A 16,426-nucleotide genomic window follows, 5' to 3' on the forward strand; every position below is an offset into this window, starting at 1 on the left:
TTAATGGCTCAAGCAATGCTGAAAACCTTCCAAGAACTGCGTCTCACTGCTGTGTACCAGGTTTCATGTATGTGATAACAGCAAACAAAGAACACTGAATATTTACTACCTGCTGGCTTGCCTTGAGAGCTCCAGCTCAGCCTCCATTGCCCTTGTTTTTGCAGTTAGCTGGGCTTTGTCCAGAGCTAGAATCCTGTTCTCCTCCTGGAGGTTAGACACTCTCAGAAGCAGTTTGTCAATTCCATCCTTACTTCTGCTCTCATGCTGCTCCAGTTGTCTGAGAGTGAAGAGAAGAGTTCATAGAATTATGTCACAACACGTGTCACAATCTGCAATCAAAGCTCCAAAATATAGCCTACTGATATTTGTTTTAAATGTAATAGTCCTGTTATTTCATGCTTATGCAATTTATTTTTGATTCATTTGTGTAAACATGAGTTGTATTTTAAATCCCAGGGGCTATGACAATACCTGACCACGTACATTTATTCATTAAATCCCATTTGACTTTTCTATTGCACTTAAAACTGTAGTGCTTCAGGTGCTACTCTTGTTGTAGTTCTTCTTTTTCTCTACTTATCTGTGCTACAAATCAACTGAAATAATAATAAACAAAGCTTTCTCCACACCCTTACCCAACATAAAGCAAGAATGGTCAATGCTTGTGAATATAAATTGTTCAGTCTACAGTTTCTTGTTTGCTCTTGGAAACAACAGAGCAGCTTTAATACTTAAGTATTCAGTTTTGTTTAATAACGTGAGATTAGAAGGGTACCTTCTCAGTTTTCCAGCAATGCTGCAGTGTTCGTCCCAGGTGACTGCATCCTTTAGGCGGGCCTGCAGAACTTGAAGCTCCTTCTTATTTTTCTGCACCTCCCTCCTGCTTTCTTCCAGGTCTTCTTCCAAACGCTGGTTTTCCACTTCTAATAACATCAGTTTCTTAGACACTTTTGCCACTAAAGAAACAAGAAAGAGATAAGAAAAAAAGAGAGTATTAAACAGAAGAAAATGAATAAAAAGGAAAATAAAAAAACGAAATCACTTGAGTCTTTTTGAGTAATTTTTTCTGAATTTAACATGTTTACAAAAAATGCAGTGAAATTGCGAGTGTGTACGTTTTTAAGTTGCATATTCTTGAGGTGGGGCTCACCCGAAATGGAAAATGAAGATTTGTTAACGTTGTGAAAGACTTTTAAAAAGTGAGCTTTTCCTATGTTTAACAATGGCTCTTTGTGTTTCTTTATTGGCTAGATCACGGGGCCAACAGAAAGGAAAGTATGTATTATGAAACCAAAAATAATATGGAAAAAACCTTAGGTATCACCCAGTAGGTAAAAACAACTCAAAAGGAAGTTTAATGGTATCCTATTTATACAAATGTGTTGAGCATCAACACGTATGATTACTACTCAATAAATCACATCCATATTAGACTGAGACACATGACAAGATGTATATTCTTGGGGCGGGGCTCATCCTGGCAACAATTTGTTACATTGTTAATGTTGTGAAAGGCTCTTTTAAACAAGCTTTTGCTTTTTTTTTAGCTTTTCCTATGTCTAACAATGCATCTTTGTGTTGGCTAGGTCAAAGAGCCAACAAAAATGAAAGTTTGCATTATATAACTGAGTCCAAAAAGAAACATCTACTGCGTTAACGTTCGAATCTACGACCTTCAAAGGGACACGGTCAACACCAAAAGTAGACATTTAGACTTTTTCTGCGTATGCTGTGTTATATTCTGTATTTCCTCATTTATCCCTATCAAAAAAGACCTAAAAACATTTTTTTAAACAAAAAAACAGCCGTAATTCTGAAATGCATGCATCATTTTAAAGATTTTAGTGTGAGACTTGTTTGTCTTGTAAATGCTTGTGGAAGAATTTATTTCATCTTTTTAATTTTCTTTAGGTCTTTCAGTGTTTCAGAAAATACCTTCAGTGTTATGTCTGCTGTGAGTGTCCTTGGCCTCAGCATGCTGCGCCTCGAGTTGATTGATGAGAACCTGGTTCTCCTGCAAAACCAGAACGGCCTGTTGTTGAATTTGATAACTGCAGAGAGAAAGAAAGCCAGAGAGTGAGAGATTATGTCAATGCTAAATCAGCACATCACAAAACTTGCTAATTTAACAAACAGTAATTATCAGACACAAAAATACTATAAATAGCTTTGCTGCACGCTACATTAACCTTTACAGAGATTAAGCTTTCTTTCCAAGAAAAAAAACTTACATAAATTCTGTAATCCTTGTAAGATAACATATACTTTTCTACTCCTGCAAGTTAGTCTTTCTAAGAAGAAACATATTAACAACTTGATGAGTCTACTGAATACAAATAAATGAGTTAATGTGATTGCCTACAAGTGTTGGCCTTTGAATGAATTGGACATCTAGTATCATGAAGTATTTATACTTTTCACAAGAGCACTTGAAATAAAGACTAAGTCTATACGTATACAAATGTACTGAGCATCAACATGTATGCCTAGTACTTAAGTAATCCCTTATATATTAGATTGAGATACATGAAGAGGTTAACAACTCTAGTTTACATAATGCCAGTGCAATTATCTAACTTCTCAGAGTTAGTTTCAGTCAGTGTCAGCAGCATTATATGCTAGAATGATTATGAAAGCCAGAATACCAGCAGCAGGGGTGTACCAAAGGGAACAAAGGTTTAGCTTCTTTAATTTTCTTAATTGCATCTATCATGTTTAGCAATGAATAAAGAAAAAAAAAACATTTAATTTTCATTACGAGATCAGATGAATGAATGATGACGGCAAATCAAGTTCATACAGTGTTGAAATAACCCACATACACAAAGCCGTGCATTTTTTCTTACCAGTCTTTCTGATTGACCGCTCCGGTCTTGGTAATTTCATCATGGAGTTTCTCATTTTCTTTAATGACTTCCTCTAATTGAACATGCAACTTTTCCATGTTTTCCTGTAGCAGACAAATACACAAAAACCAATGATTTCAAGGCCATAAAGAAAAACACAAAATAAATGCATCGTCTTCTCTACTACCACCTCTAAGCCAAGGCTTAAAGGTCCCCCTGGGGAGATACCATCCTTCACTGAGACTTTGCCTGAGCACACCAGCTGTCCTGTTAGTGTTATACCCACTAAGTCTGGTCTCACCTCCCCCTGTGAAACTGTTCCAAGTCCTTTTATGCTGGAACTGGATCGGCTCAGGACACAGAAACCTGCTCAATCGCAACCTTTTGAGCATGTTAAACAGAATGTTTTTTACTTTTTACTTGCAAAAATAAGGTTTTATTACAATATTTACATTTTTACAACATGTGTATTAACATACAGCCACTGCTCTCTCTTAAATGATGGCGTTCATTTATTCAAAACTGTATGTATAAGCATTTGTAAGTATCATAAATGCAGAAGAGTCTACACACTGTGTTGTTAATCAGAATCAGAAATACTTTATTAATTCCAAAGGAAGGATGTATTATATAGCTACCTTTAAAAGACCCAAATACTTATTAAAAAGACAATAATTACCATTAGAACAAAATATGATTTGTTTTGACTTCTGTTGTTTGCATGACTAAATGTTTACCTCATCTAATAAGATCCTGGGAGCACCTTGACTAATGCATTCTATCTATTGAGTGTACTGCAGGTTTTCAACCCATGAACCACATAAATACAAGTTGGCACATCAAATAGTACTTAACAACCCCCACCTCTGAAATAACCTCACCAATTCTCCAAAAAGAAAATATGAAAGATGATTCATTAAAACTCACACAAATTCCACTACTTTACCTCAATGGTTTGCAGAATGGCATCTTTCTCATTCATCCTGTCTTCATAAGCCAGCAGTAAAGGAGATAAATACTTCATGTCAACCTACATAAAACGGACAAAGAGAAATAGTTTAAACTAGACACAACATGAGTGCCATGAATCTTTTGCCTTGCTAGAGATTACGCCACACAGGAAAAGTTTGTTTTCAATCAAACAGTGACAGTAATAATACCTGGTGCAAATGGGCTTTATGATCTTGTTAGGGTGGACAGATACTGGACAATGTGGCATTCAGATATATAGTCATTTAAGAGAAAATGCCCAGTCTCTTACCTGTGCAAATTTTAGTGAGCTTTGGTTGTGATTAACCATGCTACCAGACCAACTGTCAGCAGACTGAAAATCTGCAATTTCACATTTTTCTTCAATTTCATGGGATACTGAAACCATAGTAATCGATTGACCAGTCAATTTATTTTACAAAAAATGACTTGCCTATTAGATTAGCCAGCGACACTATATGTTTTGATTAGTGACATCAGATTATTAACTTGCTAAAAGGTCAGCCTACAGTCAAGTCATAAATGTACTGTACTGTTATATATTTATACTTACCAGCCATGGAGGAGGAGACCCCGTGTTTGGTAAGCCACTGACTTTGGAGTGCTAGATGAGTAAGGAGTGACATAGAAAGAAAGAAAATGAAGTTGGGCTTTTATTCCATCACTACAGTTTAGTCCTTTACATGGATAAGTTGAATATATCAAAATGGGCCAATAGAGTGTTGGAATCTATTGTAGCATCAATAACTACACAAGATCTGAAAGAATTTATCTCACAGCCTGACTAAGCTGCTCCAATAGAGGGATGAAACACCATTCTTCCAAAGATATCACTTTATTTGGTGTTTTAAAGCTGGATCTGCTTCCATGACACTCTAAAATTTAATTTAGGTGTTCATTTGGCTCATACACATCAAATCATTGAGTGTTACCTCATCCCCTTTGAATGGTGGCCATGTCTTGCTGGAAGAACACTCATCAGTTAGGACACGTTATAGGATAAAGATAATCAATCAGAGCAACTTTGTATTGATCTGTACTGATCCTATGAACTTCTAACTTACCAGCAAAATGCCTCCTACAGCAAAAAAGAGGAGACCCGCTCAAAGTTTGCTATAGATAATTTAATATGGAAGCAGATCCTTTTAACTGAACCAATTAAACTGATTATGACTCATCCAATCTCTTATAACTGTGTTACTTCACTGTAAAATGCATTTTCCTTTATCTCTTTCTTTCCAGCCACACTTCACTTGTTAGTAATGAGCCTTTGCAGAGACATGCAGCCACAGAGGCAGTGATGAGAGCAGGAGATCCCCTGGTGTGAAAACACAGCATGAGGTAGTCATGATTAAAACCAAAGGCTGGCTTTCTTCTGCAGCGTTAAAGCTACAATAATGTGGACAGACTGTGCCAGAGAGACCGCCACAGACTGTAACAAAAAACTCTTTTGGTTCAACAAATCAGATGGAAGGACTGAGAAAAATAAAACCTTACTTCACTCAGCAGGGTTTTCGATCAAAGGTGGATGTGTATCTTAAAAGCTCAGTTATGAAGCTTCGAAAATAAGGAGATGTACTGTAATGAGATTCTCTACAGAATCTAAGAAAATGAGTCTAAGGGGAGACAGTTATTAAGAGCAAATGAAGATAATACAGGAGAACACTGTTAGAGTGAATTGTTAAAATGTTGTCATTTTTATGCTTACCATCTCTACATTGTTTTAACTCTGTGATGAAAGGAATTCTTTTATCCCCCTCCCCAGACTCTCGAGGTTCTGGGGGGATGTAGTGTTTTTTTGCAGATACATCCTATCTGGAAGATCTGTTTCTTGTGATGTTGCTTCCTGCTTTTATGACCCTTTTGGTCAGCAGGAGGCCACACACACACACACACACACACACACACACACACACACACATTCTCACATGCATACAGATGTTTACACATACACATGCATAGTGCCTTGTCTTTGTAACCATTTGGGGGTTTTACGTGGGTGGTGCTTTTGCTGTGATGTGTATTGTGTGAACTGTTTTCCCAATAAAAGGCAGCAAGCGTAGGCCGTCGTTGGGGTCATTTTGTGGTAGATACCAGCGAGGCCTCCTTTGCAAGTAAATCGATCAATCGCTGACTGTCGTTTTCTTCATGATGAATAAGTCTCTAAACCAGCGGGGCTTGTGGAAAGACCCAACAAACACATATACCTGATTTAAGTTAAATTTGGTAAGGTAGGAGTGAGACAGACTGACTTTTTTTCTCTGTACAACTCCCTAATAGGAACAGCTGTTCGTAACTGAGCTGATTGGTAATATTCACAATACAATTTCTCAAATTTCTTTCAAGCAAACCCTGAGGTTGCATTGCATCTTATTCATGAAAAGTTTAAACTGACCCATATATATATGTATATATATGTATATATATATATATATATATATATATATATATGTATATATATGTATATATATATATGTATGTGTATATATATATATATATATATATATATATATATATATATATATATATATATATATATATTTATTTATTTATTTATTTATTTTACTTTTTTTTTTTTTTTTTTAGAAATACCTATAGTTCATTAATTCTCAATTAGCCCCTTATCCTTCACTGAAGTAGTCTCTTGTCATATTCATGTCTTGAGCTTGTTATACCTCTTCTTTGGACAGTGGTCTGAACCGCGCCTGGTAGTGGCTCAGCTCCACATTCAGACGGTGAACTGTCAGTTTGAGGGCATCGTTTTCATCAACCAGCTCCTGAGCATGTTGCCTCAAATTCTGCAGCTCTGCTTGGCTGCCTGCAAACAAAGCATATCAGGTTACAAATAATTTTCCAGATTAATAAGTAGTTTTAAGGCAGTTTCCACATGCCAAAGCATTGAATTAAAGCAAAAAATGTGAATTGTGAGGGCTTGTGATTTTTACAAAATCAGGACAATAATTTGCATCTTTCAGGAGTGTGAGTGGCTAACAAAACTATGCAACACTACAATGCAACACAGCCCTTTCAGGTCATTCCTCAATATGGGTTTTGACTCTACAGTACATGTGGTCTGCCTAAAGATCAGCAAAGTGCTTTCATGTTTCTTTTCATTACTCCCTCTTCTTCTCTTCATGATGACGACATGCTGTGGAGTCCAATGATCAGTGCCATTTCTGCCCTTAGCACTATCTCCAGCTCCCTCTTTTGACACTTGTAAATTCCTCCATCCGCTGTAACTCTCTGCTTACTTTTCCTTTCTGCCTCATTTACATCTGTTTTACTTCCACTGTTACTCCTACATACTTTCCCTACTTCCCTTCATTCAATTTCTCCACATTGTTCCTCTGTACAGTATCTCTCCAGCGGTTCCTCTACTCTACCTGCAGAGGACCTCTGGTTTGAGAAGGCTTTGCTGTCACTAATCTCCCGTTCCAGGCGCTGCAGTCTCTCCTCTTGTAGCTTTTCTTTGTCTACCATCCTTGTGTTCTTTTCCCGACGGTCCCTCACTACCTTCTTCCGCAGTTCACTGTATGTATTGCTGGGTTCTGGAGGAAGCTCACGGAGGTCTTTGGGGCTTTTGGCTTGGCTTGCTTGCCTGGGGTGACCAGCAGTTGAAATGGTCGGTGTTGCTGAAACAGGCAACAAAAATACTTTTCAAAAATAGAATAAAATGTATAAATGAACTGAAGGTATGTACTGTATTGAAAATATCATTTTAGTGCTGCTTTTTGTTACAGCAGAGATAGAAAACATGGACACAAACAGAAAATATCCTAAAACTGTAACATAACTATATGAGTTATGTTACTATCATTTATCTAGTAACATATCTAGGCATCTAGGCAGCAGGCAGCCTGCTATAACCATTTCAAAAAAATACATTTCTCATTTGAGGTGGGAACTCTTGTTACATGAATAAAAAACAACAAAACATCAATGTCATGCAGAGAATGATGCAGAGAAGAAATAGTACTTTTAGATGGCATGTTGCATTTCACATCAAGTTCTGCTAAAGCCATTTATCAGAACACAATGTGCACTGATGACCACAAATAGCATTATAGAACATTATCTACAATAGTATGTTAAATATACATACATAAAATGCACGGAACTTAAAATATTTCATTGTTAACATGTTTATTTCACCTGACCAATTGAATGGTTTGTTTTACTCTAATACATATATATATATATATATATATATATATATATATATATATATATATATATACAGTGGGGCAAAAAAGTATTTAGTCAGCCACCGATTGTGCAAGTTCCCCCACTTAAAATGATGACAGAGGTCAGTAATTTGCACCAGAGGTACACTTCAACTGTGAGAGACAGAATGTGAAAAAAAAATCCATGAATTCACATGGTAGGATTTGTAAAGAATTTATTTGTAAATCAGGGTGGAAAATAAGTATTTGGTCACCTCAAACAAGGAAAATCCCTGGCTCTCACAGACCTGTAACGTCTTCTGTAAGAAGCTTTTCTGTCCCCCACTCATTACCTGTATGAATGGCACCTGTTTGACCTCATCATCTGTATAAAAGACACCTGTCCACAGCCTCAACCAGTCAGACTCCAAACTCCGCCATGGCCAAGACCAAAGAGCTTTCGAAGGACACCAGGAAAAGAATTGTAGACCTGCACCAGACTGGGAAGAGTGAATCTACAATAGGCAAGCAGCTTGGTGTGAAAAAATCAACTGTGGGAGCAATCATCAGAAAATGGAAGACATACAAGACCACTGATAATCTCCCTCGATCTGGGGCTCCACGCAAGATCTCATCCCGTGGGGTCAAAATGATCATGAGAACGGTGAGCAAAGATCCCAGAACCACACGGGGGGACCTGGTGAATGACCTGCAGAGAGCTGGGACCAAAGTAACAAAGGTCACCATCAGTAACACACTACAACGGCAGGGAATCAAATCCCGCAGTGCCAGACGTGTTCCGCTGCTGAAGCCAGTGCATGTCCAGGCCCGTCTGAAGTTTGCCAGAGAGCACATGGATGATACAGCAGAGGATTGGGAGAATGTCATGTGGTCAGATGAAACCAAAGTAGAACTTTTTGGTATAAACTCAACTCGTCGTGTTTGGAGGAAGAAGAATACTGAGTTGCATCCCAAGAACACCATACCTACTGTGAAGCATGGGGGTGGAAACATCATGCTATGGGGCTGTTTTTCTGCCAAGGGGACAGGACGACTGATCCGTGTTAAGGACAGAATGAATGGGGCCAAGTATCGTGAGATATAGAGCCAAAACCTCCTTCCATCAGTGAGAACTTTGAAGATGAAACGAGGCTGGGTCTTCCAACATGACAATGATCCAAAACACACCGCCCGGGCAACAAAGGAGTGGCTCCGTAAGAAGCATTTGAAAGTCCTGGAGTGGCCTAGCCAGTCTCCAGACCTCAACCCCATAGAAAATCTGTGGCGGGAGTTGAAAGTCCGTGTTGCTCGGCGACAGCCCCAAAAAAATCACTGCTCTTGAGAAGATCTGCATGGAGGAATGGGCCAAAATACCAGCTACTGTGTGTGCAAACCTGGTAAAGACCTATAGTAAATGTTTGACCTCTGTTATTGCCAACAAAGGTTATGTTACAAAGTATTGAGTTGTATTTTTGTTATTGACCAAATACTTATTTTCCATCCTGATTTATGAATAAATTCTTTACAAATCCTACCATGTGAATTCATGGATTTTTTTTTCACATTCTGTCTCTCACAGTTGAAGTGTACCTCTGGTGCAAATTACTGACCTCTGTCATCATTTTAAGTGGGGGAACTTGCACAATCGGTGGCTGACTAAATACTTTTTTGCCCCACTGTATATGTGTATATATATATTTTTTGTTTTTTGTTTTTTAAAGTTAACATTAACATTAACATGTTAACTTACAGATATTGGAATGCCTTCACCCTTTATTGGGTAGATTACAGGACATGAAGAGAAAGGCAAACAGTGGGGTGACCCTTTAATGCTTAATATACATACATTTATTAATTTTTAAATTAAAAATCTATATGTAAAAATGACAAGCACACACACAACAGGCTACTTTAGTATTTACACCTACTTGGAACATCATCTTTCCAATTTTCAAGAGTCTTCCTCACAGACATTTTCTTCTCTTTGGGTTCTGGGGATTGGCCACTGGTCTCCTCAGTGAAATCTGTGTGATGTGAACAAATTCATTGAATGAATTCAAAACCAAGAGGAGCGCTGATTTCTAAGTGTTTTATTATAGTAAAATCCCTTTTTACCACAATCAGCCAATGGTTATGTAAAAATGTAATTTCTGCAAAGCCTGAAAGTGTTACCTTGCGAATCAGACAGATATTATGTCTGCACTTTAGTTATTAAGGTAGGAGCATTTTAGGAACAGACAGAACATTTTAATTTACCACCACCGAAAGCCTGAGGGTAGCACTGCTAATAACAATTATAATGAGGCTTTCCATTTAGCTCTAATGATATGAGGTTACCTTATGGCTGTTATGAAACTAAATGTCAGTTGAATAAGAGCCGTACTTTTCTGGCATAGAGTCAAGACTGTGGTGTACCAGTAATTTTGCTATGTGATGGAGAAGATTTTAAAATCAGGTTGCATGGCTTTAATTGTTTTACTAGTGCTTTTCATAGAAACGTCTCCAAAAGCCAATAGTCTTGAATTTCTATTACACTTTGTTTTGGAAGAGCACCAACAATACACAAAAGCAATAACAGAACTTTATGTTTAGTTACATGTTGTTGGAGAGATTTTCAGATTTGCTGTTGATAATTAGAGTCATTCCAATTACTCGATAAACCTATTACTGTCAATGTTACCACCTGTCTTTCACATCAGTGATCACAACCAGCTGTTTTATATCAGCTAAAATGTTTGAAATATGTGGGCATGTGCGTTTGCTATTTGCTACCTATATACAAAAATCTGTTTATAAAAATACATACAGTTTTATTTTCAAGCATTTATACTGTGTTGGTTGTGTGAAAATGTACTAGAAGAAAGCTAACTGGAAATCAGTGCTGATTTCTGATCTTTTTCAGTGGGCTCTACAATATACAGGCCATATTTTAAATACATAGGTCTTTTTTTTTTTACCACAGATCAATTCTTTCATGAGCATTGTCCTTCGTATTATCATTATCATTCTTACTACTACTACGATGTTCTTCTCCTTATGAAATATGTTAACCCATCTGTCATTATTTTAAAATCAGTACCTGGTGAAGACTCTCTTCTGCCAGAAGTCTGAGTTGGCAGGGGTGTAGTGGACTTGAAGACAGACTGTCAAAATAAATAAAGAGGCAGTCAGTATAGTAAGTCTTTTCAAACAAATATATAAATCCCTGCAGCCTGGAGCAGTTTGTTTATGGTCTTTGCCAAAACGTATCCGATAATATCTTATCAGTGTATTTATTAAATTGTACAGTTTGAAAGAGCCTACAAAACAACATGAATGAATTTCATTTGTCAGTTCAGTGTAGAGAAGACATATAGTTGAAACAGAATTATGAGGAAAAATTGGAAGACAATTTATTTTTAACACCACAACTATGATAAAAATTCAATAAATTCCACAATTGTTGATGGAAAAAATATACTGCATTTCTATATTTAGAAACAAGCACAATGTCCTCACAGTGACCTTTACTCTCACCCTGAGTCATAAAGAAAGCAGAAAGGGAAGACCATCCTGTAGATTTATGTGGGTTCGGGCTGATGTTTTTTTGGACCTAGAGGTGGTTCACCATTGTGTAAAACTACTATATCATATGAGTCACCATACTAGGTCTGTTGGCCTTAGATTATGACACAATAGAGCCATGATGTCCTATGTCACTTTGACTTGTGGCTGTCATAACTTAGAGATTCAGACGCTGCCATAGCCTGGAAAGATAGTTGACAGGGAGAGACCATTGGGAACTTTACAGGTTAGCTATCCAAGTAGAAGAACAACAACATAATAAAACATTTTCTCAGGGATCTATAAAAGGAGACATTTGGCGTAGTGCCACGGACCAAATTAAGAAGAGAACTCACAAGGCAATTTTACAGATAAACTGTACATCACAGAATAGAATTAACTGTGTGCAGATAAAGCAAGACTGTGAAAAACTTCCCATTACTAATGTACTGTGATCAGTGACTACCATAAATCACAATAACAGCTTTTTAAGGCAATTTTCAGGCAATTTGCAGAAGTGCAAGAACTCATCACCTGGATTGTAAGAGCACCACAGACAAACACAGAAACAGTTTGTAGTGGAGAAAAAAAGGGGGGATTCAGGATTTAACCATGTAGATACATAAATTAAATACCAAATGTACAACAGAGAAAACTGTTAGATAGAAGGAAACAAAAAAAACAACCCCACCAACATTTACTAAGAAAAACTGAAAGGATATCTACAGATGCTATAAGCCAAGTCCGTATATATGGCTACTGAGTTGAATCACAGCTGATCGTTTTAGTGACAACCATAGCACAGCATTAAAAAGAAACAAAGTATCGATTCTGAGTACAACTGTGCCTCCTACTGGACCAGACTGGGATTACAATACCAAAATACCACAGACACAAGGAAAACCTATTTAGGAGTAGTAGCACTCATTAAATACATGCCAACACTCCAACCTCCCATTAAATAAACCTCATGGGCTGAACCTTTGGATGCACAAAATAATAAGCAATTACCAGTCAACTGTCACATGGTGACCAGCCAAGACTCATTGAAAATTGCTGTCATAATTGGCATCATGTTGGAGATTTATAAATGTCTCAGTGAGAATGACTGTAGTGATCCTGAAGGTGAACTAAATGGAGTTTAAAGTGAGGTTTTGGATACATTTTGAAGATTGTCTAAATGTGTTTTGACAACACTTAATGTTGAAATATTTAAACATTTCCAAATTACGGAGCTGGGAAAATTGGGCAAAATTTGCACATGAAAAAATGTAAATCTAATCTAAGAACTCTTATTCAGCTGTTACAGATTAAGACAGACGTCAGGTAACTGATGAACAAATATATCCAAATAATTATTGTAATATATGTAGAGATATCGGCTGGATTTTAGTTTGATCATCTTTAGAAAAATATGAATGAGTAATCAACAAAATAACCAAAATAATAAATAAAATTAAGCTTACTTATTTCTTTCATCACTCACCATTTAAAGATAAATGTCATATTTTGCATTGGCACACATATTCATAACTACTCTGCGTTAAAATGGAGGTTCTGCTCTATTTAACCTGTTGCCATAGTGAATCATGACATCTGAGCCCACTGATGATGGATTTTTTTTACTACACAGACATGTTTAGCTCTGCAAATATTCTCAGAGGTGGCTGAACTTATTCTGATTAGATGCTCTGGAACCGAAAAGTTTCTCATTTTAGGATGAATCAAGATTAAAGTTATTCTGAGAGTTCTTGTCTTCTGGAACAGACACCTGGAACTGCCTCACCTAAATGTAACACATGCCACTATTAGGGTTACACTTAATAAATACACAGCCACCCATTTAGCCTCTAGTCTTATAACCACTAATCACCTCTTACAGGTATTTTATGTGATCTATATTAGAAGCATGGAACAATCTACTGAGAAACCTTCATGCACATAATACAAGCTCTTTCTGCAGCTCCTCACCTTAGCTTTTAGTGGCAGAGCATAGACAGATTCGGTGAGTGAAGAATTCTGCCTTCGGTCCAGAGTGTGGTAGACATGTTCCTCCCCGTCCTCTTCATCCACCACTTCCTGTTCCTTGTCTTCCAACTCACCCTCTGACTGGTCAGGAGAGGACAGACGTGGCCGGCTAACCAAATCTTCTGACCATCTGTCTCTGAGGAAGTTAAGCATGTAAGATAACAGCAGAAGACAATTAGATGTATCTTAGTAGAGGCACAAACTAATACAGCCACTTTTATGAACAGTTTATTTTCTCTTAAAACTCCTGCCAGAGAAAATGAATTTTATTTTTCTGACACACTGGTGATGACACAAATCTTGACATAATACTGTTGCCTTTCCCATATGATGGCTACCTTGTGTAAAGTACTGTGCTGATGTTTGGCTCAGATGTGAAAGATTCTGATTGACCACTCTCGGATAGAGACATCAGCCGGGCAGGAGGGATGGCCCATGTCTGTCCAGTGAGTGAGGATGATAAAATGGCTGCTGCTAAGGCGGACCTGTAGATAGAAACACATACTTTATGAGACACTATGTGTAACAGAAAAGTAAATGAAATGCATGGAAAGCATCGCATGCAAATTTATTTATCGAGTTTGGATGATGACAATTATCAATAAATGCATCATTTATGACAACAACAACGGCACAAGCAGAGCAGATCATTAACCAAAGCCAGTGCTCTAGTTTTCAATTTAATTAAAATGACTTGGACCTGCACTAAAATTTAATGTTTTTTTCTTTATACATGATCTATCGCTACACAAAGTCTCGTGATATTTTGCTTGTTAAGGTTTTTTGTAATAACAGATAGAAAAACAAATAAAGCCCAGCTTGCGGAAGGACAGAACATAACCTCAAATACGGTGGAAATAATCAGCATTTTGATAAATAGCCTCTAACAATCTCATAGCAAACATGAAAATGTGGATTAAATGACAGTTTAGCAGAAACATGAAACATGAAAGGATGTTGGAGGTTATGGGCGATAAACAGAAAGTGTTAGGTACCTGGGTCTCTCAGGTGAAGGGTTTGGGCTGCGAGGGGGAGGGGTACGAGGTACGGCTGGTTTGGGAGCAATGGAGGCAGCAGGGATCAAACCATGAGCTATATGCTTCTACGCGACACAGAGAGAAGAGTTAGAGGAAATACAGACACAACGCTTCAGGAGGGTTTATATAAGATGACACCAAATTGAGGGGGGGGGGGACAAAAGAACAACAACACAGATGTTGTGCAGGATGAACAGCAGGGGAAGGGTAAAAGGATTTATTACAGAATCACAGTATGACCACCTGACGACCAGTGATGAGCGTAATGAAGGCACAACAGCACCAATAGTTATCCTTAAATTTTACTAAGTAATGCTAGAGCAATCGCTAGTGCACAAAAAACCCTCAATTCACCATTTATACAAACTCCAGTTTAAAAAACAGGCAATGCCATCAATTAAATACTCATTACCAAGAGTTAGCGGCAGTATTTTTTTAAAAACAAAGAACTCCTGCTATTATTAATTAACCCTAAGTAAAGCCTTAAAAAACACAAAAAATAATAAGACAAACTACAAAAGGTTAATATCTATCATAAAAGAAGGGAAACTTACAAACTCCTTGTCTTTCTCCCTCCTAAAGCTAAATCTTAACATACTGGAAATACGTTTTACAGTTGCCGTCTACTATATAGGTTAATGTTATTTAATGCTTTTGCGAAGTATTCTTTCAATAAAATAGTTTTACAATTAAATCAGAAATTAAAATTCGCCGAGAAAGGAAAATGCGTAAGCTAACTAAATTCAACAAGGCTGGCTGCTTGCAGTTTCCTTGTATCTAGACGCTTCACAACAAGAAGGAACCGTGCTCCAAACGTAACGCTGATTGGCTAAGTTCGAAGGCAAAAGCCAATCAGAGACTGCTTTGATCCACCTAGCAACGACTTGCTTACCAACTCGCGGCCTGGCCAACAGGGGACGATGTTGGCACATTTAAATAGCACCGTTTGTCCCCGAAAAAACTTTTCTTTTTCTTCTTTCACTGCTGGTGACTTTTAATTTGAAGAACAGGGCTTTTTTCAAGTAGGAATAAGTAAATAAAACGTCATTCTCCCACCTGTATTAGCCGCCTATCTGAAGGCCTGCTGTGTTTGTTCTGTCTAAATTCCCAAACTATTCATCTACTGTATTATAACAGTGGCTACGTTTATAGGTATCCCAATTGCAATCTTTACAGTTCCTCACCAATAGGAAATACGTCAAACTATAAAATCCACCCAATCAACACAAAACCAAATACAGAAGACAACCATAAAGCCATAAACTGTGCGGCAAATCAAAAAACCGTCTATGCCTTTCTTTAATCTTTTAAATAACCGAGACGTTCCTTAATAAAATACAGCTATGTGTGGGTCAGATCTTTAGCCTGTTTTTTGTCATTTGAAGCATAAAGGAACAGCTTTACAAAAGCATTCTATAAGTATAATTTTAACCTTTTTATTTCTTTCCAACATGAAAAACAGAGTTATTGTAATAAATGGGGAAAAAGTGTAATCTTGGTTTTGTTCTGCTTCTTAATTTAAAAAAGCAAACAAAACAACTTTGCCTTAGGAAATGTAGACAAATAGTGGCTAAAGTCAACACATTGGTTCCTGCAATATTTACTTTTCTGATTAACATAAAGCTGGAGAGAATTTTATCTTTCCAGGGCTATGTTGGAACTAAAATCACAGAGATGAAGAAAATCTGTGAATAAAATTTAACCACATGGTATTTCTTTTCAGTTTCTGTGGATTAGGATGTCATATGATCCTGGGCTAGACGTTCAATAGTTAAAAGCACGAGTCTTGACTTGGCGTGTATGTGGTCAAGACTCATTC

General features: G+C 37.3%; 1 protein-coding gene across 7 annotated transcripts in view; it reads right to left on the minus strand.

The window, feature by feature from the left end:
• Positions 1-16,379, minus strand: part of LOC146526141 (ATP-binding cassette sub-family C member 12-like) — a 154,130-nt gene extending 137,751 nt beyond the window's left edge. For 6 of the 7 annotated variants that reach the window (XR_014873559.1, XM_085155667.1, XM_085155680.1 and 3 more), the window contains exons 1-14: positions 15,162-16,379; positions 14,566-14,672; positions 13,909-14,055; positions 13,514-13,706; positions 11,079-11,142; positions 9,928-10,023; positions 7,220-7,468; positions 6,512-6,654; positions 4,390-4,440; positions 3,793-3,876; positions 2,847-2,950; positions 1,936-2,051; positions 776-956; positions 110-277 (exon numbers count right to left, since the gene is read on the minus strand). Coding sequence is in view for 6 of the 7 variants with exons in the window: in XM_085155667.1 (XP_085011793.1) it covers positions 110-277; positions 776-956; positions 1,936-2,051; positions 2,847-2,950; positions 3,793-3,876; positions 4,390-4,440; positions 6,512-6,654; positions 7,220-7,468; positions 9,928-10,023; positions 11,079-11,142; positions 13,514-13,706; positions 13,909-14,055; positions 14,566-14,672; positions 15,162-15,203 (1,745 nt within the window). In the remaining variant the exon portion in view is untranslated. The remainder of the gene's footprint in view (positions 1-109; positions 278-775; positions 957-1,935; positions 2,052-2,846; positions 2,951-3,792; positions 3,877-4,389; positions 4,441-6,511; positions 6,655-7,219; positions 7,469-9,927; positions 10,024-11,078; positions 11,143-13,513; positions 13,707-13,908; positions 14,056-14,565; positions 14,673-15,161) is intronic. The other variant, XM_085155688.1, reaches the window with a different exon arrangement.
• Between the last annotated feature and the right edge of the window lie 47 nt (positions 16,380-16,426).

This window comes from Neolamprologus multifasciatus, chromosome 1, assembly GCF_963576455.1.
Source record: "Neolamprologus multifasciatus chromosome 1, fNeoMul1.2, whole genome shotgun sequence".
Classification (NCBI taxonomy): domain Eukaryota; kingdom Metazoa; phylum Chordata; class Actinopteri; order Cichliformes; family Cichlidae; genus Neolamprologus; species Neolamprologus multifasciatus.